Source organism: Watersipora subatra, chromosome 9 (assembly GCF_963576615.1).
Source record: "Watersipora subatra chromosome 9, tzWatSuba1.1, whole genome shotgun sequence".
Lineage (NCBI taxonomy): Eukaryota > Metazoa > Bryozoa > Gymnolaemata > Cheilostomatida > Watersiporidae > Watersipora > Watersipora subatra.
The window spans coordinates 12,739,425-12,767,013 of record NC_088716.1 but is presented as its reverse complement, the minus strand read 5'-3'; the positions used below and the strand labels follow the sequence as shown (position 1 = coordinate 12,767,013).

The 27,589-nt window shown below is 33.4% G+C and overlaps 1 protein-coding gene across 6 annotated transcripts in view; it reads left to right on the top strand.

The window, feature by feature from the left end:
• The window catches only part of LOC137403851 (voltage-gated hydrogen channel 1-like), an 83,398-nt gene that overhangs the window by 44,135 nt on the left and 11,674 nt on the right, over positions 1-27,589 (top strand). For 5 of the 6 annotated variants that reach the window (XM_068089930.1, XM_068089927.1, XM_068089932.1 and 2 more), the window contains exons 2-6: positions 9,459-9,596; positions 11,498-11,622; positions 15,494-15,649; positions 21,110-21,303; positions 25,483-25,536. In XM_068089930.1, coding sequence (XP_067946031.1) covers positions 9,459-9,596; positions 11,498-11,622; positions 15,494-15,649; positions 21,110-21,303; positions 25,483-25,536 — 667 coding nt within the window. Of the gene's footprint in view, positions 1-42; positions 261-9,458; positions 9,597-11,497; positions 11,623-15,493; positions 15,650-21,109; positions 21,304-25,482; positions 25,537-27,589 lie in introns of those variants that run through there. The other variant, XM_068089929.1, reaches the window with a different exon arrangement.

The following is a 27,589-nucleotide window of genomic DNA, read 5'->3' as shown; positions in this document are numbered from 1 at the left end:
TCCATCCCTTCCCATAGTCGCACTTATTTGTTCACAGTTCACGGTCACACGCGCGTTACAATGCTCAGGAAATATTTTAGACACGAGCTCGTAACACCAGACTTGCTTGACCCTGACACTTTAGACGAACAGTATCAAGAGCCTCGAACTTTTATTGATAAGCTACTAAGACGGCGCAAATTTCGTTTGGAAGAGAATTCAACTAAAAAGAAAAAACAATCAAACTTACGAACTCAACTAGCCTTACAGCGAAACTGTCGGTATGTTTGGGTTTATCTTTCTGACTATTTATCTGAGATCTTCGCAGACATTCTTTTAGGGAATAAATATAAGGCTGCATTATAGCTGCCGTCACTCGCTAGTAGATGCAGCTAAAAACTGAACAACTAGGCAGCTGCTAAAAAAATGGTTAGCAAATTCTATGATCTTTCATATAAGTCATTGTGCGTCTAAAAACTAGTTATGTTTAGAATTCATTAAAAGTTAATCTAAACAATTTTTTCCTTAGATAGTAACAGCTATCTAAATATGTCACACTAATCTATACTATATTTTCTTTAGACAGTAGCAGCTATCTAAATATGTCATACTAATCTATACTATATTTTCTTTAGACAATAGCAGCTATCTAAATATGTCATACTAATCTATACTATATTTTCTTTAGACAATAGCAGCTATCTAAATATGTGCCATTTCTATGAAAAGTAGTATGTTATTTTAATCGCATTTTGGTTGTAATGGCTTCTCTCAACACTTACTTTTAAAACCGGCGGTTTTAGTGAAATCATTTTTAGCATTTTTAAAAATGTACATTAGGTCTCTAGGTGCATCATATTACACTGCATACTAACACAATACATGCTTATATTATCTTTTTACCAAATTACAAAGTATTAGTGTTGTTAGTTAGATTAACTAGGATTCAAAGTAAGCATTCATTTGATTAAGTAAATCTACATAATTGTATACACTCTTTTAGTGCCAACCATGGTAACTAGTAAAGACTACATTTGCTTCTAGAATATTCTTTCTTGAGCATCTAGACGAAGATGAAAACATAGCAGTAATTAACTAGCCAAATAGGGACATTAATCTTAAAATAATCATAGGCTTGGTAATTGCAAATAAACATCCATTTGAATAAGCAAGTCTATATAATTATACACATGCTTTCAGTACCAACTGTAATAACTAGAACTAAAAACTTCCTTTGCTTTTAGAACATTCTTTTTTTTAATATCTAGCCGTAAATGAAAATATACTAGAAATTAACTAGCCAAATGGGAACATTACTTTTGAAATAATTATGGACTTTGTAATGAATATAATGACCTAGTGGTCTGATAATATCTACCCAACCGTTAATCTTCTAATTGTCATTGTTTCACCCTCATTTTACCCTCTCACGCATTCATTATACTCATCAAGCGTAGAAGAGGATTTTTTGTGGGTGGATATTTGACAGGATTACAGTTGATTACTTAGATGAGACTTCAAAAGACTTGAGTAATGACTTTTCAAATCACTGCTAATTAAATGTTTTCAACTATGAAAATCAGTCAACTAGAGCCCTAAAAGTTAATAGTTATTCCAGCATTTTGGTGTGACTTGAGGTTATTCACCCATTTGCACTCATTGGTTTAATATGAGTGCAAATAGGTGAATCAAAAATCAAAAATTATTCAAAAATTTGTGAATTATTCAGGGGGTTTACTAGATCTAACAGTAAAAATTGGTTTGATTGGTGTACAATAAGTGTACTGACAAATTAGAGTCAAGCTCACTGATGTGATTGTAAAAATTGTACGTATTTTGGTTTTTTATTTACAGCCTAAAATACTCGGTTCATGCAATAGTAGCAGTTTATCTTGTTTTTTTTGCATTTGCCACATTAATAACAATACACAGCTCTATCACTTATTAGTTTAAATAAGGGAATAAAGAATTATCTATAGGAACTACATTGAGATAAGAATATCTTACAAATATATGACAAAAACAGTTTTAAAAAAAAAACAAAAAGAGTGAAATGACATCATCTTTGAAGTATGGAAAAAATGGACTGTTTTTACAGAATAGTCATGTATATATAATATAAATACAACAGTGTACTTTTTAAATTAGCAAAATATATCATCATGAAGACATATTGTTAAATATAACCAGCGTTTTCAAAATAAATTTTTTTCTTTTTAACAGTTTTGTTATAAACACTATGATCTTTTATTGGTTGCTGTAAAAAATATCAAAAATTCAATTTGAGATAGAATTTAATAAGCTGTTATTTACATTAAAAAATAACACAACTTGAAGGGAACTTTATTGGCAATGTTTTACAATGTGAAAAAGTAACAATTCAGTTTTGCAATCTGAAAAGTAGCCAATATTTTGTTCAGTCTAAAAGCAAATTCCTCAAATTTTAAAAACAATGTTCAGTCAATAAAACCAATAAACTAGTCTTCAAAGCCAGTAATTGGAAATTGAGTGGTCAAATTTTTTGGATGAAAAAGAGGCTAACTTGTAGACAACCCTTTTTATTCGCAGTTTTTTGCTTATGTCAGTTTATCTTTTGATTGATCAAATATACTTCAGTTTAAGCATATTTGTATGCATTTATCACCATCCCTCCCCCCCATGGTTTCAATCTCTTCTTGGAATATTTGGTAAACCAAAAACAGTTTTTGCCCTCTATTTTATAGGCTTCCACTAAAATCCGCTGAAGAATGTATACGAATTTAAGCCTTATTAAAGGCTACAGAATGTATTTAACAATGGCTGGTCACGAGACTGCCGGAATTTTCTACAAGTAGCTCCCTTTGTACTGTATAATAACCCTCTTATGTAATTGGTGTTTACCCAGACGTTCTAAATAACGTCACGTCGCTCGTTGTGACGTGCAGCTCATAATGCCGTAATGCCTTCAGTTGTATAGTTATTATACTCTTCTTAAAATACCAGAAAGGTTATTTAACAGTAACTTTATGAAAGTATAATAATAGGATGCACTCCAAATAAATTGTCCGTGAGGTATGAGGTAATTGCAATTGGAGGTGGAATGAATAGGCTTATGAGATCTTGAGATTATTCAGGTACAAGCAAAGTCATGACATGCGGTGTCATGTCATGCACGCGTCACTCCAAACTTCAATGATTTGGCATATTGGCCTGTTTTTATTCGTCACACGCAAGTAATCATATGATCAACTAAACACATGACTGTAGAAAAAAGTTTAAAAACTAAATGAAAAAAACTACGATGTCTCCTTATTGAATAATATGAAGGCACTAGAAGGCAAAAAGTAATACAATAACACTTGCTACTTTGTGGTTCAACTTTCGTGGCTTCATACTGCGCATGGTGAAAACATTTATTAAAAATATTAAAAAGCAAAAAAAGTTGAAAAAATAATGAAACACTAAAATACATACGTAAATCTTTCTTAATAATAAATACAAATTTAATCTCTCTGCACGCTTCACTATAACAGCAGTCGTCAGAGTTTGCCGTTTTCCTGTTATGTTTTCCAAAGTGTAAAAGTGCAAAGTGCTTGAGACGCCCTCCATCATGGTTCTTAAATAGCCTCAATACTCAAAATTGTCTAACAACTCACACAAAAAATGAAAAATGCTTGTAATGAGTAAAAATCATCTAATGAACTCAAAAAAAAGGAAAAGGTTTACGATTAATAAAATATGACTATTAGATATGAGTTTATTAGTTTCTATTTCACAGTTTTTACACTTTTCACAGGGAGTTGTCTGTTCATTCCGGATTAAACACGACAAGTGAAGGATTATTATATACACTAACACTATGTTGCTAACATAACCAAATCTTTTATTCAACACTTAATTTTTTATAGGTTTAAAAGCTATAAAATTTTTTTATAGGTTTATTTTTTAACGTTTTCTGATCTCTACGTTTTTGGTATACAGTGCGTCCCACAATGCCCTGTTATACGATTTTTTTGCCTCACAATGTAGAACACAAGCTTTTTTGTTTCACCATTTTACTTTTTTTCGCAATAAGATATCAACAAAAAGGTTTCTCAAAATTAAAATTTGGTATTCTGTTGATTACGTCGGAATAATGAAGATGATGATATGCTATTTGCTGAAATACTTCTCACAATGCCTGAATGAGATACGACACTTGCTCGTTCTCTATCTCAGCTCAGCATTATTCGTTATCAGTTATAGTGAAAACAAAACCGGAAGCAAATATGTGATGAAGTTTTAGCCGGTGATAAAATTGAAGTTTAGTAAAATACATAATAAAACTTAGTTTTAAGTATATGTTTAATAAGCTATACTCATTTAAGTTAAATTCAATGTTCATGTTATATGTCTGTCTGTCTCGAAAGTAAGAACTCGAAGTAAGAATAATTTACTGCAAATCATAACCACTGAATACACTAAAGTTACTGTAGGTAACCATAGTTACTAAGGTTAACATACTACAGTACGTATATAAAATTTTGATTCCTACTAGGGGGTGTTTGCGTTAGATAGTTACTGAGTTTTTATATCCCTCTATATGGTGATGTATGGTACATGTACAATATCTATATACGATACCAGCACTGAAGGAATTAAAGTCATATGGCAAGAGTCCATTGTATTGGCTCTAACTTCGAGATCGCCGTAGACAGCTGACGAATCTAAAGTAAACACACAAACATAAACATGCGGGCCACTAGTCAAGGAGCGCGTATATATAAAAGTTAGTAAATGGGTCAGTCAGTAAGCAGAGCTGTTATAGTGGTGAGCTGTGACCACCTGGACTAGCAATCAACTGTATGAAAGGATAATATGTTATTGTTTCTTGAACCTGCCAGTTGAACCAAGATAAAATTAAGTGAGTTCAAATTTCAACCGCAGCGTTATGAAGTAGCCAAACGATGCCTTATTATACCACAACTTGCCTTCTGAACCATACAGAACCCTACACTGATACCTCTACTATCACAACATTCTATCCCCTCTCTCATTAGTTATTTAGTGTTTTGAAGTCAACTAATCTTTTAGTTTATATACATTTCAATTAGCTGGAATTTTAGGGCGAAAACAAGCATTTTTACCTGCTGTCTAGATCAACACTGCTTCTGAGAGACTATAAGCCTGGTTGCCAGGTGGATCATAACTAAGTTAAACTATACCCTTGAAATGAAAGCATTCCGAGTTTTATTAGTGTCCAGATGCCAAATACAGGACACGTTTTATATGAACAAACAATGTTCAGATCTATCTCAACCCAGCATTGATTCACACTGGCTGCTGCTTATTCAGTAGTATTTGTATACTGGATTACTTCATTGGCAATAATTTCATTTCAAACAAAAATATTTTCCAAAGTATGTCATACTTGAATCATAGAAGAAAGACAGAAGGCAACAGCCACTAAAATCAAATAAATGGTTTGACATATAGCATTTAAAATACTTTTCCAACTAAGAGTGCGGTTATTAGAATATCCATAAAATGTTGATAGGATGTTAGGCATTTTGTGGTTGTAAGTGAGTAAGTGTAATGTAACAAAGCACAACATAGCCATGCTAGTCAGCAGATTCCTGGTCAAGCCACAAATTACAACAGATGCAAATCACTAATAAAACTTTAAACCAGATATGAGAAAACCATAGAGTTATCTTGATTAGAAACGTTAGACATTAGGTTCGCTGCTTTTTTCTATCGCAATGAACTAGCTCTAGTACTTCTTTTTTTGGCAACCTGAAATTGGGTCTTTGATTTTTGTCAGCGAGACTACCGGGTAAATGAAATAGCATTCTACTCTTGAGACCAAATGGCACGCCAAATGGCACCTGAGTCAAATGGCACATCACTTCAGGAATGTTCCAGAACAATCTCTACACATGGCATGGTCCCCCCCCCCCCCCTCCGAGTGGGCCATGTAATAACAGTAAACATGCCTCTGGCACCAACCCACACCTAGTACAGTTTTAGTTGGTGCCAACACACTCTCTCTGTCCAATATATGCCTAGTTTATGCTCATAAAACGGCTGTTCATTGTCGTCACCCTTTGTTATTGCCTCATATCCAACAATTTGCATCAGCATTGAGGCTCTTTCAGACTAGTGCAGAGAATTTCAGGTATTTGTTACGGTTGATAGTTTGATTATCTGCAGATTAATCTAGAAATTAGTATTTACAGTAATCAACTACATCAGCTTTGAGAGATGACTGCCTCTGCAAAAACATAACCAGTTTAAAGATGAACTGCACACAGTTCCAAATTTTATTAGAAAGTATCAGTATTTTTACCATCTGCAATTGTTTTTGATGTTTGAGGTGGTCTGACTGCCAGAATATTTCATGATTAAAATTGACAAAGCTTGATCAGATCGAGCGAAAGCGCAATTGTGACGTCTGTAGTTTGAAGTAGACCAACAGAACTCAAACAGAATAACGCTGCAACTTGAACGCAATAGCCAATATCAACTATATCAACGGTAACAACTAGGGACGTCATTTGGCATGTATTTTTATTCTGAGCGTTTAAACCGCAATCAAGTCTTGTCGATTTAATCTTAAAACATCCTGGCAGTCCGATCACCTCAAACATCAGAAACAATCACAAATGATGGAAAAATACCAATACTTACCGATAAAATACCAGATACTTTTTGATGAAATTTACTAAACTTTTGTGTAAGCTCATCTTCATCTTATAGTTGTTTGACAGAGTAAATCTAAGCAAAAATCTTTTGGACTTTGATTGTTTTTATTATTATATTGCAACAGCAGACCCATTTAGCACTAATCCTACTTCACCTGGTGTAGTTTACACGGCGTTACTAATTGGATGTAGCGGTAAAATTAAATGTCTTCTTTATAACCTTTTGGAATATCTAGTTTGAACTTACATTTGACTTATGTTTGAACTTGACTTTGACTTAAATTGAAATAGCTAATTAATGGTTAAATTAATTTTATTCATATTTTATTGAAAATGTGTCAATTTTGTTTTTATATCATTGGAAACAGGTTTCGCTATACTAGATCGTTATGGTTTTGACCATGCATCAACTTTATGCAGATCTACATAATATATCTAAAGATAGTATGAATAATGCATGGCCTACGTTATAATGGTAGTAATCACCGATACTTGTTTAAACTTTTATAAAATTGTGTAATACACTTCGATATACGAAGTCAATCAATTTCAAGGTTTGCTAGATTGTTGACATCTTCAAATATTTGAAACAAATATTCATGTAGTTACATGTATTGCATTAAATATTTAAGTAATTATGCACTAAAATAAATACATTGTATGATATTAAGCAAAATACCAAGTTTGAAAACCTAGTTTATAAATAAAACTAAATTATTAAAGAAATAACAAGTGAAAATAGGTTCTTATACTTACTTCAGCTTAGAAACAGTTGAATAGAAGTGTAGGTTTGGTTCATTGACAGAGCTATTTGATAGGCCTGGCTGACAATTTTCGGCATTGTAGAAACATGGTATAATCTATAGGAAACTGACTCAGTTTTTTAATCAAAAAGTCAAATATTTAAAAAAATCTGTGAAATTTTAGGGCAAATCTGAATTCAACTCCAATATACACAACTACCTTAAAACACTAGCTAGTATTCCAAAATTGCCTTTTACGACGTTCATAAAATCATTGTTCAAAACACAAATACTTGAAGAAAGTTACAATAATATAATTTGTGTTGATAGTAAGAACACAAATACAACATCAGCGCATCAATAGAAATATGGCCATAGAACGATATCGGCCAAGTAAGTCTTTAAAATTAGATTGACACAATTAACTCGACCCAAATTAAAATACCCTCCTATTGAAAAAAGATTTTCGTTCATAAAAAAGTCAGCATCGGAAGATTGACCCAAAAGTAGTTATTAGCTCCGAAGCATTAAATATGGCCGAAATTTTGCAGACATACAACAGACATACAACGTTAAGTCATCCCTTGTGGTTTCTGACCTTGACACACATTTTTGGATCACTACAGCTATGACTGCGACTTTTTTTTTTCAAAACACGATTGAGACAACATGAATAGATATAAAACCATATCGGTATTGTGAAGTGTTATTGACCAGTTACCAAATATCGCAATTTTTCGTTATAGCAAAATCGATCTTATAACAAATAGATCAAATTTTGGTCATAGACCGGAATTGGATCATGGAACAAATTTTGGTCATAGACCAGAATTGGATCATGGCCCAGAATGGTCCATAATAATAACTACGTGGTATTCTGGTCATGTCCCAGAATATCATGTAGTTATTATCATGGCCCAAAATGGTCCATGATAATAACTATGTGGTATTCTGGTCATGGACCAGAATTAACTTGTAGTTCGTCAATCTTTACACTGGTCTCTTACAGTAGCCTAGTTGAAGGTTCATAAACTGGAGTCAGTTTAGCCAGTTGTGCCTTTAAAAGCAATCATTGAACAGACCATAGACATGTACCCTTTTATAATGTTGAAAGCAAAGTTGGGGTTTTTTGTTTAACCACACGGCGACAAATATTGGTTTCATATAATACTTTCACAACGTATTTATGTGGGCAAAAGGCCCCTAGTCTTGTTAGCATACACATATCATGTCATGGAGGGCAGTTTATGCCCAACTAGTTTCACCCTAGTACGTTTAATCATGTATCATGTGCTCCACAGTTTCAGTAGATGTTGACCATGTCTTTAGAGTACATCCTGTTAAATACTTATGAGTCTTGCTTGCTGCCAAAGCGGCAGCATAAACCTTCACTACTTGCGGAAGCATGTGACGTCTAGCTAGAGTTAATTATCTGCAGAAAATTAAATTGTTTCGGCTTATGATGAAATACATTCAAAGTTAATTTGTGTTTTATATAATATAATAAAACGGAACGATAAAAAGAGGATAGATATTCAAACAAGTATTGTTTTGCTCCTAAAAGCATCGCTATAGGGAGAGGTATATCACAAGTAGAGCCCAATTGCATGGTCAGCAGTCACTAGGGTTAGGTTTAAGGTTGCCATAGGTCCTTATGTTTATTCTTACTTTTGCTGAGAGAAAATTCTAATTGTTCTCATGCGGGCTCTGTCCCTAAACACCGCTTTTCCCCTCGATATGTTCTGATAAGATATGAAGTGAAGATAGGATCAAATGCCACCTTTCTATTTGACTGAGGAACTAAAACCTCATAAACCTGATTCAGAGAATAAGATCATTTTGAGTTCAAACATTAGATTTTTACCAAAAGTTAATTTTTTGCGCCGTGATTCATTAATGGGGACATCATGACAGTGCATGTTTATTTAATCAATGCCAGTTTTGAAAAATAAGGTCATTTAGAGGAAGTGAAAACCACAATTTCTGCATTCACATGGAAAGTGACACAAACAGATTTCAAGGCTGATTTCAAAGTATTTGAATGAACTCGATATTTAAACTCCTTCGTTTTTAGACTTGAGTTGAGAGATCAAGGGATACAGGGTGTTGATGCAAAGTTGCTCAGAGAGTTAGATGAAGACAATGTTGAACAATCCATCATCGGAGAAGAGATCGCTCAGCTCTCTGAGGAGTATGATCTGCGGGCGATCACGTAAGTGTAGCTCCTAGCTATAAGATTTAACATAGCTATTAGCTATCAGAGTTATCATAGCTACTAGCTATCAGAATTGTTATAGCTACTTGGTATAAAAGTTGTCATAGCTACTAGCTATCAGAGATATTATAGTTACTAGCAATTAAAGATATTATAGCTACTAGTTATCAGAGTTATCATAGCTACTAGCTATTAGAGATATCATAGCTTCTAGCTATCAGAATTGTCATAGCTACTTGCTATAAAAGTTATCATAGCTACTAGCTATCGGATATATTATAGCTACTAGCTATCGGATATATTATAGCTACTAGCTATCGGATATATTATAGCTACTAGCAATTAAAGATATTATAGTTACCTGTTATCAGAGTTATCATAGCTACTAGCTATCAGAGTTATCATAGCTACTAGTTATCAGAGTTATCATAGCTACTAGCTATCAGAGATATCATAGCTACTAGGACTGAACATGCAATCAATAACTCATCAGAACAGGGGATGAAATTTACTTTATAAATTCATTTTATTTACAATTAGACATCTTGGTACAATAAACCATGAATTAGTATAAACAAGAGAAATGCCTTTAGCCATTAGATGCATTTATACATGCCTATGTCATTTTACCTTCAATTCTCTTGAACCTGCATTACTCTGCCTAAGCAGGCTTACATATATAACGCGTTGAAACTAATGTCATCATTGAAATAGCAATGGAGTTTGGAATTACTTGTTTGCGTCTGTTATGCTTGCCAACCTAAACACAGGGTTAGGTCGAATGTTGCCACTTGTAGCCTTCACAGCATGGCAATCACTGAGAGGCTACTTGCTTCATCTCAAATCTGCCAATCACATTGCAGACCTACACATGTCCTTTTGGAAAAAACTTCAATCAAACTTGTCTTTATATACTTGTATTTAACTTGTAAGGCAATTAGCTCTTCTAATGTTCTTACAGTTGTATCTGTATCATGTTTCTATGTAAATGTCAGGTAACAAAAAATTATATAGATTATAATTAAAATATATATTAAAATATTAAAATTATATATTAAAGTTTCAAACATGTTTGGACAGCCATGTTCAAACAGTTTTTCATATTGTCTAAGAAATTATTATGTTAAACATCTCAGCACTAACTTAGACAAAATATTTGCCTCAAGCACTAAAATTAAACTTTGCACAGTGTATGTCTTTGTAAATTTGTATGTAGTGACACATGCCCACAACGGAAAGTCTATTTTTGCATAGACATAAATTTCATATGTTTAGATATAAGAACCACACAAAAATAAGGTTTTTGAAAGTAAATCTTTGTCTGTGATAATATATTCATCCATATTTATGATGAATTATCAGTTCAGCTATTTTATTCAACCTTCGGAAAGAAGACAACTTCTGAATGGAAAACAAAACTGTTGAAATGTTTACTAATCGAAATGCAAACTATTAGACAAGATCTTTAGTTTTTGTTTCAGTCTTGTCATTTTAATAAATTAAAATTCTAATTTAATAAATAATCATGTTACATTTTGCTTAATTTTTAAATATTTAAAAATTGGTATGTAATGGTTACAAGCAGACGATTCAGCACACATAAATATAACTGAGTGCATCTCTGTTCAATGCTTTCAAGTTGTGTAAAATTAGTAAACAGTAATCTCGCAGACTGAGATTAAAATTTTATTTCTTTAAAATTTAAAAATGTGTTCTTTAAAATTTATTTAACTTTGAACCTTTATTTTACATCAAATTAAACAAAAATGACATCACTAAAGCTGTAATTTATAAGGAGTATACAAAAGAGATTCAATTATCATAAAAATTTACCTATCCTCATTCAATGGTGACTAGTTTATAACAAGTACTTAAAGATACGATATTTATACTTGAAGGTGGAGGCAGAGGATGGTACATTTTCTGCATACGATGCCGGTGGAGGTGTTTATGATGTTTCTCGTGGTTCTTGATGTCTTCATCATACTGAGCATGTTTGTACTTGACATGTATGTGCTCGAAGGTGGGTAACTCCAAAGATTGTGACTACTACCAGAAATATTCATAATAGTGATTTACTAACTTTTCATTGTTATAGTTTTAAAAAGAAATTATCGGATTGTGTAATCCTTGGCATAAAATCTTTGTGTTTGTAGTTGGATTTAGCATTGCTAGAAGTAAGTGTGTAAGAATGCAGTAAGTAATCCACTTACTGCATTTGACACTGCAGTAAGTGGATGAACCCATCATTGATTCGCTTTCAGTATAATATGTTCAAAACTAGCGGAATATCTGGCGTTGCATGGGTGTTAAAAATCAGTTTATAAACAGTGAGAGGTAATGTAGTTGCTTGCCGATGGCTAATTTAAGTAAGCTTACTAACAAGAGCTGTGAGAGTAAGCATAGAACTACGTTGCGTCCTAACAGAGAGCGGTAGCGTATTTTCACCCACATAGCGACATATATCGCCCAATGAATCCATTAATTCCGTGTAGCTTAATTGGTAAGATATTTGCCTGGCGAACAGGAAGTTCCGAGAACAAATTTTCTGCGATATAAATTTTTCATTCCAATATTTTGATAGCTACTGCTGGACACACAAACTTTGAGATATGTATGCATGTATATAGAATATAACTATGGCTGCGATGGTTAGCTCAAATTTCGTTAAGTTTTGCTATAAAGCTTTGTCTGTCTGTCCATCCGCCTGTCCAAATCTAGGATGAAAGGTTCTGATGAAAGATGTTTTCCTTTAGAATTCGAACCCATGGCATTAAGTTTCACAGGTGACACTCTAACGTCAGGGCCAATCACCAGCTTTTCAGCATTTTGCGTTAGTTGTGCACACATTTATTCTATGTGATTAATATGTCAGCATAATCCACTCGCCTTCACATGGCTTGGAAATATTTAATATATACAGTATATATAAGGGGTGTAAGGATGGACAGTTTATATAACTACAAAATCAGTTGATGTTAATGATAAAATATAGGTAATAGCTTTTAGCTCGCAGAAAAATGTTTTCTTTTTTATTAGATTTATGAAAGAATTTTATATTATAAAGGCCTTACATACTTTGAATGTGTCTCATGTTTTTCTTTCAATTCTATTGGCATCACCATCTATTGACTTACAACAAAATTCACATTACAGGTATTTGGTATCAAAATATGTCTTACTCTGCTGTGTTGTAGATGCAAAATGTGTAGAAATGTGATTACAAGCTCTTAAAAGAACAGTTAATCGCCGCCATTACGAAACCGCAGTAGGTTGAAATCAGTTTACTTCTCGGACGTAGCCATCAATTTTAGTTATTGTTTTGTCACGTGATGTTTTCACGTAAATTGAAAGGCAAATAAAAGGCTCAATATAAAACTTCTCGTAGCACTAGTTTATGACAAACACTTCAGGTTTTACCGAAGAGCCCTTACCAAATATAGACGCTCGCTAGTTTACAGTTTTGTTTCGGCTTGGTCTAATCGTCTAGTCGTAATCTGACCATGTGACCCATACTTCCTGCCAAACAGCGCAAACAATTTCTGCAGCATTTTTCAACTATCACAGGTGACCAACAGGCTCGTCATGTTTATTAGATAATGACATGTACTCCTTCAAGCTAAGGATAAAAAATTAAACAAATTTTTAAGGTAGTTTTTGAAATATCAGTGCTCAAAGTAACAGCATTACAATTATGATGAAATAGACGCATATGGACAATAGACATGGTTTTATTGAATGCGTGAAGTATATTTGTGAAAATATTTCTACGGATGAGGTTGCATGAAAATACAAACAGAAGCCATCTTGTTCAACTACGTCCCATTTGAGCCGTTTTGGAAAGCGAATCCAAACTAGGGCGGTCTCGTGATGGCTGCGATTAACTGTTCGTTTTTGAGCTTTTAAGAGCTTGTAATCACATTTCCACATATTTTGCACCAACAACACAGAAGAGTAAGGATATTGAATCTTTTTATACTAAATAACTGTAATGTAAATTTTGTTGCAAGTCAACCTTTAATAAAATGCTTTCAATGTCAGCTACAATATGGGAAATTTATAACCAAGTATTATAAGATTATTTTAATAGCTTCTTACTGTCAGATAAGGTGATTACCCTTTGCCAGACATGCCTTATGTTAGAGTTAAACCATTTAAATATAGTTGAACCTGATTGATGATAAGTACACCTAGGATGTTAGTATAAAGCCTAAAGTTATACTCGTAACAAGAAAAACAATAGCATTCAGTTGTTGCTGACTTGATGTGAATGTGGAAACATTAGCTTCTGTTTAATAGTAGATTTTTTAAACTGAGAAGAAAAAAATTTGTGACCAATTTGCAAGGAACTATTTTACAATCTTTGTCATTGTCTTTTTGATGCGAGAGTAAATAAGTCGGCCTATATATTTAGATGGATTGAAACATGCTGCCAACCTAAATCAGAGATTTTGAAAACTGTTTTTTTAGCAATATAGCATTCTAAAGCTATCTTGAAAAAGAACTGAATACTTTTGAGGCAGACATCAGTATTACCTACATTATTTTTTATAGTTTTCAGCTTATAAATGATAGTTTCTATTGGGCTGAAGATAAAAAGCATGCAAAACCTGGTAGTGTGTGGTTTTTAGCAAATCAACTATTATTTCTGGAAAGTTGTACAAAATCTTAGAGGGGTGTCACGTTTTCTTTAGTACAAGCTATTGTTGCTAACAATAATACCTGGCAGTACTATTAGATAATTATATCAATATACTAGCTGTGCCACCTGGCATTGCCCGTGTAATAGAAGAGTCTTTGGACAGAAAATTGATTTGTATTTAACATATAACAACATTTGCCATTATAACTTTCAAAGTACATATCATGAGAGAAGTGTGTCGTGTAGTTGAAATAAATTAAGAGAAAAATAAAAACAACTGTAAAGGTTTTAAGACTTTGTCAAACAACTGTACCTTTCAAGCTAGTAGCCTGGCATATTGCCAATGGAAAACTCCACTAAGCTAGTTAATAAGGTTAGGCTTCCAATGACGGTAAGCCATGACTTTGAGTCTGTGTTGTCGTCCAGCTCAGCTGTTCTAATAATAGCTATAGCCGGATTTCCAACCGACGGAATTCCAACACACGGACTTTGAGAAATATATATATATAGATGTAGTCTACTTAAATGTTTATCTTGAAATGAAAGACAATTAAATCAATAGGCAGATAATAAAATTAGAAATTAATAAATTAAAATATAACGAAATAACTTTGATTAAGAGTTGATTAATTAATCAACTATTAATCTTGATATATATTTCTTCTTTGTCTAAATAACAATGATAAACATATTGATAAAAACAAAAATAGAACAATGAATTAAAACACATACAAAAAATTATAAACCTTTGAAACCTTGTTAAAGGTTGCTTGCTTCCTTTACACTTTCATAACAGAGATGCTACATGTATATAGAACTTATATACTTATACAAATGCCTTCTGTCATGTATTTTTAAAATATATTAAGCTTGCGATAAGCCCGGGATTGCACAGAACTTTTGTGTTTCCAATCAGATAACCTGCAGCATGGGTGTCAATTTTCAATGCAAATTGTTTCACTACTTTAGCAACAACAATCCATGAATGCATTCATTAAGGGCAATTGTACTTACTAAATATGAAAGTGCATTCTTGAGTCTAATCAGGTAAATGTTCAAGAGGCTGGTTCTCATGAACCAGGTGGCATCTTGAAACCAAGTATTATTGGTGACCTGACAGAAAGCATGGAGCACATGTGTTGGAAGTTTGGATAAAATTGGCTCAACAAATGAAAACGCATAGCGTTGACATCGCTGCGTTGCACACCCGTCTAATTATTTACACGTTATATCTGAATTGGTATTTTTGCAGAACAAAATCAGCTGTTGGACAAGAAAGGGAAAGAAATTCTCTCATATTTGAACCATTCATGGCCCGACATTCATCGCGAAATTCTGTATCAAAGCAATATAGATGGTGCCTACCAAACAATGGTGAACGCTGAGAATTACTCATATTATTCAGCAGGTGAGTTTTTTGCATTCTCAATGTTTTTAAAGTCTTGCAAAAAAATATAATGTTCTCATTAAAATGGTAAAAGTATTTATTACAAAATACCATATGAGAAGAATCCATACGTGTAGCTGGTTAACTGTAATAGCAGGGAGAGAGAGTTGATCATTCTATGTTATTAGTCAACACCTCTGTTATTACAGAAAGAATAACACATTTGAAACCATTTCAGTTGTTTTTTGTTTAAAAACTGATTTGTAAGTCGCTCAGCGTAGAATGGTAGCTGATGTTTTTGCTCTAATTCCCATTTATTTCTAAACTTTCAATATGTCTAAACATAAAATTTGCTTTTATTTCTTTCAGTTTATCACTACTCTTTCTCTTCCCGTCTCATTCTGTTCATCTTTAAACTCCAATTGTCTTTAAGCATTATATTTGCTTCGTTTTTTAGCTCATTTTTTTTTTAGTTCCAGTACCTCTAAACATATTTTCTTTGTTTTTTTCAATTAATCACTCTTCCTCTTCTCCCCTCATCCATTCCATCGATCTCTAAACATTATGTTTCTCTGCTCTACTAGTGGTTATCTCTCTTCCTTCACGTCCCTTCTTTTCTCCTCACTCTTTTCTTTTTTGATTAACTCAAAACAGCCAAGTACATACATTACTTCGGTCTAATCTGTATTTCTCTTACAATCGAGGATGGTTCATTCCATGATCAACTTCTTAGCCTAAAACTGCTATATGCTGGAGCACATATTCCTATAGGAATATGCTTTGATCCACTTAGTTCATTTCATATCGCATAATTTAGGATAAGCAATGATAAATACTTTTTGTTCCAAAAACAAATTCAGCATATAATCTGATGAAAGGATAACTAAAGTATTTGTAAAAAATTTTACTGAAGTAAACAATAAAAAAATGTGTCTTTTTCTTACACCCAAAAGCTTGCTATAACTCTGCTACAAGTAAATTTGGTGACTACAAATACATTCGGTGACTATAACTACAGTCGATGACTACAAATACAGTCGGTGACTACAAATACAGTCTGTGACTACAAGTACAGTCAGTGACTACAAATACAGTCGGTGACTACAAATATAGTTGATGAGTACAAATACAGTCAGTGACTATAAATATAGTCAGTGACTACAAATACAGTCAGTGATCACTAATACAGTAGGTGACTATAAATACAGTTGGTGACTACAAGTACAGTCGGTGACTACAAATACAGTCAGTGACTATAAATACAGTCAATGACTATAAATACAGTCGGCGGCTACAAATACAGGTGGTGACTACAAATACAGTCAGTGATTACAAATACAGTTGGTGACTACAAATACAGTCAGTGATTACAAGTACAGTCGGTGACTATAAATACAGTCGGTGACTACAAATACAGTCAGTGACTATAAATACAGTCGGTGACTACAAATACAGTCGGTGACTACAAATAGCAATAAACACAAGCCTTATGTTAAACTATGCAAAGGGTTAAACAGGGAAAGGGCATAATTCAAAACTACTAAATTTTATGTGACGAAAGCAAAATTAATAAAATAGCAATAAATAAAACAGAGATGCTTATAGCTATCTTTTTTACAACCTGTAAACGGAAATATAAGCTCAACGTCGTGCAGTTTGGAGTTAAAGAAGGTGACAGGTACACAGGATATCTTATTTCTGGACTTTGCTTCTATAGTTGATAGCAAATAACAGTATTTGTTTTTATGAACCATATTCTGTCTGTTGTCAGTTAGTTGCATTGGAATCATTTGAATTTTAAAATAATATTTCATGCGGTAACATTAACTTGGCATTGAGTGTTGACTATGTATATTGATTTTCTGTAATTGTTACCAGCAGGAGAGACATTACCTGCGCTAGATTTATAGACCTGTTTCAGTTTTCAGCAACCTATTGTTGGTTTTGTTAGAAATGAATCATGAGAGTTCAAGACATAATAAGGGAAGTGTTTTTATTTTTCATATCATGTATTTTACTCATTGGAAGTATAACTTTTTATTAGCATTGATAATTATCAACAAAATGATGTTTTTCATTAAATACCAAAAGAAAGAAAAAAATGAAAAGACAGAATTCAGGAAGTATTGAGGGAGTTGAACCAAAGGGTTTTAAAAATTGGTAATCTAATAGTATTGGTGAGGAGTCGGGATAGTGAATTGTAGGGTATGGTAACAAGAGACAACTCTCAAACTAAAACAGGTGCATTATATTGATAGTGATTTTGATGTGAACTGTATCCAAAGATCCAAACAGATCACTACTGGCATCAATCATATGTATCATATTCTGCTACTAGACTAGGTAGAACACAACTGATAATACCAACACTATGATACCATAATGTTACCTAGTACTTATGTATAACTTTTACTTGGCATTGGCAAATCATCAAAAAAATGATGTTTTTCATTACATGCCAAAAACCAAAATGAGAAGAGGGAAAAAAGAAATTGTTGAATGAGTTGAACAAATTTGTTTTAAAAGTTGGTAATCTAATAGTATTACGGAGGATAGTGAATTGAAGGTTGTAGTAACAGAAAGTTCATAAACTAAAACATACGATGGTGGATGTAGTATGTTGATGTCACGGAATAGAAAAGGATGTGGAAGAATAAATACAAGTACTCTGGGCATACTTGAGCAGAACTTTGAAACCTGTAATGAGTAAAGCTCAATATGGCCCTTAACTAAAGGCTTAACTAAAGACTTAACTAAAGGCAGTCAAATCTTATCTTGCATCACTCTCATCCTGTCTGTTTTAAACAGACTTGCTTTTTGTACATGATTTAGGACACCGACTACTAGCGGGTTAGTAGCTGCAAACTAGTTAAGAATTTCAAAATGACAGAGAAAAAAATCATAGGATTATCTACATTGTGTATGAGTTAATCTTTCGACTCACATCTTGTGGTCAGTTGATAGACCATCTGACAAATCCAACGTTAACTATTAATAGCTCTTTTAAAAGTCCTTAGCTCAGGTATTTCACCGATTTATGACAATGAACCACTTATCCTATATGCCTCTCGCAATCAATTCTCTATATATATAAATAAGCTTGGGGTTGAATGGAACTTTTAGCTACACAGTGGTACAATAATAGTGGTACAATAGTAGTCTCTGCATAAAATAAATATAACAGCTGCATATAGAATTTGTTTTTAAATGACAGAAAGTGTTCAGCTGCTCATTTTTTATTAGTGGGTGATCTATTAATGGTATAGCTAGTGGTAGTGAGGGACGGTCACGATTAAGACTAGAAAATGACCCCAAAACTGAGAGAAAAACCAGCTTTTCAACTCAGTCTTTTTGAATCTCTCTACATGTAATTTAGAATGAGTTTTTTGTTTTTATTTTGATTTTATCTAATGTACAAGCACATGCTCACAGCTGTCAAGCATGTTGACACCATCATCCGAGTGATGAAACCAGCAAGAGTTTTGTAAGTTTCATATATGTTTAAACTTTGTCTATTTATGAGTGACAGAGTTAAAATATCACCTATTCTAGACTTTTATAATGTAGACAGGAGAGAGTGCGATTAAGTGAAAAGAATTTATCTGCGATTTTAACAGCTTCCATAAACTTGTGTCATTGCCAAGAGCAAACGATTCCGATGACGAGTGATTTTGCATTCTCAAACATGATCAAACTTGATAAAACGTCAAAAGCAATCTATCATCAATTGGGATAGGTTATAACATTCGCTTGGTCAAATGCGAATCAATAAACTTGGAGTTATCCTCTACACGCTGCTTTTAGCGATATGATACCAACACCGTAACTATTCTTTTGATTACCTGCAAGTGTTATATAGCAAGTGCTGAATTATCGTAGCCTAAAACATTAAAATATTTATAATAATTATGGCTACATCTTTGTGGATTCTTTAGCGAAGTGGGCATGACAGAAGAGCATACAAACACCTATCTTGGAATGGGGCTCCTGTAACCATTTGTTTAGCTCAACTCACATCGATAAACTTAGGCACCCTTTCTATGTGCTACTTTCACCGAAGTGCTATTGACATGGTAGTTATTCTATCAACTACTTGTAAATGAATCCAATCAAACCATTTTAGCACCAGGTTTTTTACATCGAGTAAGCTTGCTATATAACAAGTGTTGGGTTGTCATAGCCTGGAAACATTAAAATATTAATTAAAGTCTCGGGTCACGGATTTTGGTGATAGATCAACATCCGCTTGCTCACTATCAATAAACCCACACACATATTCCGCAAGCAATGCGATAAATTTCATAACTTTATTTCAATTGTGAGGAGCATTTAATTAAAAAACAAACATCACATATGTAAACCATTATCTACCTGTTATACATAAGGAAGTCTATAAACCTGCTGCTCAGTTATAATAGAGAAAAGACGACTCACGAAAGCCACACACGCAAGAAGCCACACACCGAATCTTACCTAGCAGCTTTGTCAAACTACCAAAGGAGAATGAGAGAGCAACTGATTCTCTGGTTGCATCCAACAAAACAAAACTATGAAAGCAACAGAACTTTGAAAGCGTAGCAATCTGAAAACAGAACTATGAAAGCAATTTGAAAACAGAACTATGAAAGCATTTTGAATGTTTGTGGTGAATGAAAAGCTCTAATGTAATACTTGTTGGTCAGTTTTTAGCCATTTCAGTTTTAGCAACTGAGGAGAAATATATGCAACAAAATCTAAATTTAGGTAGCGCAGTTCAATAAACCGCATTAAAGTACAAACTGGTTAGCTCTGAATCCTTGAAAACACACTTCTTTGTCATGTAGATTTTTTGTTATGAAACGAGTATCTTTATACAGAATGTTTATGGTTGGGAATGCTTTTAGTTAGTCATTTTTGTTGGAGAGCCATAAAACGCATAAGCTTATTTGAAAACCACGTTATAATTTGGCAATGCGACTCAGTAGAGTTTAAAGTGTAAACATTAAATTAGCATAAGGTTTTTTAATAGAATCATTATTTTATGTATGCCAACATATTTTGCAGAAAATATATTGGCCAAGTCACACACATCAGGTTTGCAGTCATAGAGTTGTTGACCATCCTTTTTTTATGCGTTTGCACAGCTTGCTTTATGCTATCCATGTATCACACATAGGTATTTGGGAGTTATCATTGCCTTTCTTAATAATCATCCCTTGTGCCTGGTAGGTCTGGCTGATGGATATGCTTGAACTCGCTTAAACATGGTGGCAAAGAGCTAAGGCTATATTTGTCAGTGCATGAAATTCTTCCAGTAGATGTCAGCTTTTCTTCATTTTATGTTCACTTGTGAATGGAGATTAAAATTTAATTGTAAAATTTACATTTAAAGCTAAAAAATACGTTTTTGTGAAAACCTGTGAAACCTGATTACAATTTCGATTGAAAAACTAGTGGGTAGCAGGTCACAAGATAACTAGCACTTGTGAGATGTTTTTGCAGGGCTTGCTGGAGGAGAAAGCGATGATGTTCACAATATACAGAAAAGAGCATCTTCGGGTGGAGCAAAACCTTATGAAGGAAATTTTGGACAAAAGCATTTGTATGACGCCGCCCTTCTTATCCATAACTCAACCAAGGCTAACTTTATTCTGCACTACTGCAGTGTAGCCATTCTATCTGTTTTTGTCATAGAGGTAAGACAACTCTGCCTTTACTGCAAAACTCACCATAATTTCATTGCTCATATCTTTAACTCACGATGAACTAGTACCCTGGCAGTCTAGCACGCTGTGAGAGATCGTCAGGTATGCCAATAAAGTACAGAGAATAAGTATGCACACAATTATTCATATATCCTGGAAGCCGGAGAACTAACCCAGGTGTAAGAGTTAGGGCTGTCAAGCCAAATGTAAAGAGTTCGGAATATAATATAGTTATAGTTATGTAGTATACAGTTAATACTATAGTATAGTCAATAGGTCTACAGTTGAAGCTTTTTAAAAATGTGCTACTTCTGCAATTGTTTTATATTTAACCTCTGCAAAACAACATTTCATTAAGATTCCTAAATCTTGGCGATATGGCGAAATTTAAAAATTGTGAAATGGCTACAAAGTATTTTAATTTCTTTATGATGTATTATAAAAATACTTTAGTAGCTTTAGTGTGTGTTATTCATATCCGATATTATTATGATATAGGATAAATATACTAGAAATTCCACTGTCATACAGCCCACGACCAAAGAGATATTGGAAAAAAAGAAAAGGTACTGATGGTTGAGAAATGCAATATTAGCAGTCAAATGGCACTGCAGTCAAATAGGATAACTGCAATGGTAGCTGTAATGTACTGGGTGTGAGTGTTATTATATACAACAAAGAGCAATAATGAAAGGAAAAAAATATCATCATTTCCTTTACTTACACTGCGTTGTACAGCAGTTAGAATACCAAAGTACTCAAAAGTGTCTAAAATGTCAATTACTTTGAAATCGGCAAAAATGAAATGATTTCAGTACTCCTACGTTAATACAGAAACCTTCCTCAATGCTATAGACTGGTGAAATGTGCACATTATTTTTTCGCGAAATGTGCACGACTTTATTGTTCTATTCACTGTCACTCGGCGTTTCAATATCCGGTCTTAACTTTTATTAAACTAAACTTTTCAAGCGTTTTGTGGCGAATTTCGTCCAAATTAATCTGTTTATTTGTGTATAATCCGATCAGATGGGTAAGCTTTAAGATAATGCCGACAGTTTACAAAGACTTGGTAACATATTTAAATAGGCTTAAATGTGTTTTGTACCATTATTATACTTTAACGACTCTACAAAACGATGGTGGAATTTTTTGATGAAATTTTTAGACAAGGGTTCGTCTCATTGTTGATTATTAATTTTCGTAAGTTGTGTGCACATGCATTTTTCATAAAAACTCTCATACTTCGCTTCCGCTCGTTTGTTCGTGGGGAAAATTTATCTCTTCCTTTCAAAATTAGTATGTGGGTTCACTAATAACGCCGGGCGGGATAGTCTGAAGTGCGAGCAACCCACTTAGGTTGAAGTTATGGGAAAGCCAATTTCTGGAGATAGGAATTAAATTCCTATCTCTGGCATCAAATGGAGTCAGACTTCATTTAACGCACCCGAGTGTATCACTGATTTCTCACTTGGCAGCTCGTGCGCGAGATCCTACATTTGGGAGAGAAACACTTGGCCAATAAAAAGATCAGTCAAGCATGCTTTATGTATTGGCAGACCATATACTGATCTCTATAGCTTGACAGATGCTTGCTTAAACTAAATTAACTGAGAAAGCAAAGAAGCGCTAGAACAAAAATGATAACGACATTTTCTAAGCGTGTTCTTGATTTGTTATAATTAGTTCAGTTGTCAAGTATAACTGCAGCCAAGGCCATAGCAGTAGTTAATCACCTATTTACTAATTGGCTTAGCGTGAGAGTATTTCAGTAAAATGTGAATAATTTTAATTTATGAGCATCATGGAAGGATTAAAAATGAAATGAGTTTACCTTGTCAGTTACTCAGGATGATAAAAAGTTTTCGCTTTACCGTTGTTCTTCGTCAGACAGGGAACAACATTTATAATCTATATATATACAAATCTCAATGTTTGTTTGTCTTTTTGTTCTCATCCCTGTGTCAAGTTACAGCGATTAAAGTCTAGCGGTGAAAAATCCGCTCGGCAGAGGATTCCAACTCGCGACACTCAAATTGCAAGTCTACAACCGCGCGCATAACCACTAGGTTAAGCGTATCATTCTTCACCTACGGCTTTTCGTGATGGCCGCGATTACCTGTTTATTTTTTAGCTTGTAATCACATTTCCACATACTTGGCACCTACAACACAACAGAGTAAGACACGGTGAATCTTTTGATACCAAATAACTGTAATGTGATTTTTGTTGCAAGTCAAATTTTAAACAGCTCTCTGGCAATTCTCTGGCAATGGCAATTCTCTGGCAATTGCCATTGCTCTCTGGCAATGGACGTAAATTTATTTACGGTTATTAAAATTTGTGCCTTTCAAGCATCTAGAATAAGGATCTAAATGTTTTACTATAATAAAAGCGGCTATGGTGTCTGTTTGTCCAAAGTCAACATTTTTTAGTCTCGAACTCCTGACATTTAGCTTAATAGACTAGACTGATGTCCCAGTCAACCAACTTATGGTGTTTCAGAAAGTGAATGTGCAAACAGTTATTTTGTAATAAAAATAATTGTACAGACAGTTATTACCTGTGATTTATAATAGGAAAAACAGGATTAAGAAAAACAAACAAGATTAATTTAAATTAAGTTAAATAAAAAATAAATAAAAAAGACCATTTATTGATAATTTCTCATGGCACACTTGATGATCTCCCACAACACACTAAACTGACAGAGTACTAACGAAAGACCAAAAAGAAAGACAACTCTCACAGTACAAAATGGCTGCGATCCAAGTTGGATTTGGTACTTCAACATTCAACGTTTGAAGCCTCTGTATGTTGGTTATCGTATACCTACCTGTATCAAAGAGTTTCAGATAAAGTTAGAAAATTCTCATTTAAAGAAGCAGATGTGAATGCCAAGGTCACTAAAAATTTTCCTTTTTTAAAACGAAAACTTGAAAAAATATAAAGCCCGACAGTATTAATTTTGTGTTCTGTCAGTGTGGGGAGTATACAGTACCCCCCCACCCATTCAAACCTTTTCATGTCGTTTAGAGTAATAATCTGATAGTAGCTATATTTGTAAAATTTTATTTTTTCCTTTCTGGTGGTGCAGAGCTTATTAGCAGCAGATCATAAAGGCTTCTTTCCAATTCCCCACGCATACCATGAACAAAATATAAAAAATATCTTTCTTGTAACAGAGCTGTTGACCATCCTTGTTTTTTATGAGTTTGCACAGCTTGCTTCATGCTATCCATGTATCACACATAGGTATTTGGGAGTTATCATTGCCTTTCTTAATAGTCGACCCTTGTGCCTGGTAGGTCTGGCTGATGAATACGCTTAAACTCGCTTAAACATGGTAGCAAAGAGCTAATGCTATATTTGTCAGCGCATGAAATTCTTCCAGCAGATCTCAGCTTTTCTTCCTTTTATGTTCACTTGTGAATGGAGATTGAAAGATTATGAGATTATGCAATAAGCAGTCATTTAGTTTAAAGCGTATCCACAAACTTAGATTTATCTTCTACAACTACAATAAGTACAGCTAATGCTGTAATTATTCTATCAATGATCCGTGAACAAATTCAATAAACATTTTTAGTATACGCCCAATCTGTCTGTTACAACACAAGTGTTTTATTATTATATCCTAAAAACACTAAAATCGTTACTATAATAATAGCCATTTGTCTTTTTCAAGTCACGGTTGGAGGTTGCGAAAAAATATTACATTGTGCAGGGCTCGAACTCATGACTCCGATGTTGACTTTATACATTATTCAAACTTATGGCACTCGGTGTAGCAGTCCAGCACTTTACCAAGTGGGCTAATTGACATCCTTCTGGCCATTCAGAATAGTTGTGCACACACTTATTTTCTGTACTTTTTCGGCACACATGATGATCTCTCACAACAAACTGGACTGCCAGGATACTAGTATATATCAAAATCACAACCTACAGCTTTTAATGTAGCATTTATCTACTCTCACTAGACCTGACTTGACTCAATCACGGTCTAACATCGTGTACCTCAATGAAGACAAAAACTACCGCTTTTTTTCCTAAATAGAGGCAGCTATGTCATTGGATTTTCGATGTCTCATTTTTATCTCAATCACATACTCCCTACACATAAAACTTCCAGAAAACACCCTAACATATCCAAATCTATTGTTACAGGTTGCACTCAAAGTGATCGGCTATGGAAAAAGCTATTTCAAAAACAAGTGGGAGGTAAGAAAATTTTACAGTCTCACAACTGATACAACAATAAGCTGGCAGATTTTCAAGTGCACTATATTGATATGTTGACATATTGATATATTGATATATCGATATATCGATATATCGATATATCGATATATCAATAGTTTAGAGGTTCAGATAATTTTTAGATTTAATATATATGAAATCTGAGTAAATAAAGATGAAATGAAAAGTGAATAAGTAAAGATATACTGTATATATATTGTATTTTTACTGCTTCTTGAATCTACTTACATAAAGAAATTTTACATTTAGACACAACCAGACAACAGACATGAATTTGGGTGTTATTTTACCTTGTTATTAACAACTGATAAATATATTATCTATTACGGCTAATTCTGTTTTATATAAGAGAAAAGTCTCAAACTTAATGACACTCATTGGCTGATGTTTGTAATTGTTCCATGAAGTTACTATAGCTATCACAAGTTTCATGTAAATATGGTCTTTTAGTTAATCTGTGTTGAACGCATCTCCATAGTTGAATGAAGGTGGAGGCGTCTCTAAATTATTATTCAATAAGGATTAAGCTTCGCTATTCAACTGTGTAGCGAACTTTATAGATTTAAATAAACATACATAAAAGCGGCTTTTACAGTGGGTGAACAAATCTTACTCTCCATATTCGCTAAAATTCAGCGAGATGGGAAGATTTCTGTTTGCGCCTTCATCTTGATAATGTTACCAGGGGTTTCAGTTGTCATAATCTAATTATCCATTATCAGAAAATCATTTACAACAAGGAAATATAGAAGTGCTTTAGCGAAACGTTATTATGCAAGGCGCCTTAATTTGCCTGCTATTTCTTATGCATCATTACAATGAAACAAAAAGAAAGGTTTCAATTTGTGATAATTGGCTCGGAGCCAGCTATTACGATTTTCTTGCTACTCATTTGCTTTTACAGTGAAAGCTCTTATTTTCAGGCACTACATAAATGAACCCTGGACAGAATATTTTTATCGAAAACTTATTTTTTGTAAAAAACTTAATTCTGTATGAGTAATCTGTGTTTGTAAAAACAAAAATACAGTCAAAACTCTGTTTACGCTTGCCTAAGCATATAAATTGTTCATTATATGATGTAAGATTTTGAGCAAATTTTTGAATTTACATCCAAAGTAACCTTCAACATGTGAGATTAAAGGATTTCGAAACACTGCAGTTTCACAAACAAAAGGACGAACTTGACAAAAATTAAAATTTTATTTAATGTTTAGTGATTCTTGTATGACATAATTTGGAAAACATTTCTATTTGAAATGAAATTACTTCCAATTAAGTAATTTATAATATATATAAATTTTAACCATATTTAAGAATGCTAGAAAATATATAAATTAAGTTAGTTTGAACTTTACTTACCGTAGTTTCTCATATCTCAACCTCTGAATCTACCCATCCATGTTCCCCCCCCCCCTATTCATCTGTCTCTCCTTTGGCAAAGTAATAAAAATCTCTTTTGCTGGTCTCTAGTGAGGTTGCTGTTATTTTGAACTAATTTGAGCTGTTTCATATATTCACATCATATCTTATTTAATCCGGTATTTTCCAATCGAGAAACATAAGTCACCATATTCGGTTTCTTTTGATAGCAATATTAAAAACCGTTTAAAAATCTGTTAATATTTGCTTAACAGTATTAATAAAATATTTTTTTCTCAACTTGGATATTCTAGATAAGATTTTCAGGGGAATAGCGGGTAAAAATTAGTTTATGGAGTTGTCTTACTACCTTTTACCACTATTGTAGACCAGCGCCTCCCTATTAATTTTTGTCGCCCTTTATGACTGATGAGGTAATCTCACACCCTTGTTTTGTATAAAACAAAAAAGGTTAAAAACATAATAAAAATAGACATATATGAAATATATGGAAACAATATGTTATTGGAAAGTCATTCTAAAAAGGTCTAATGTTTTCACACAGCAGAACATATAAAAAACTCATTATATGATCTTTGAATTTTTTCCTGCCTCTTTTCCGCTATTATCTGATCAACACGGGTTTCCCTTG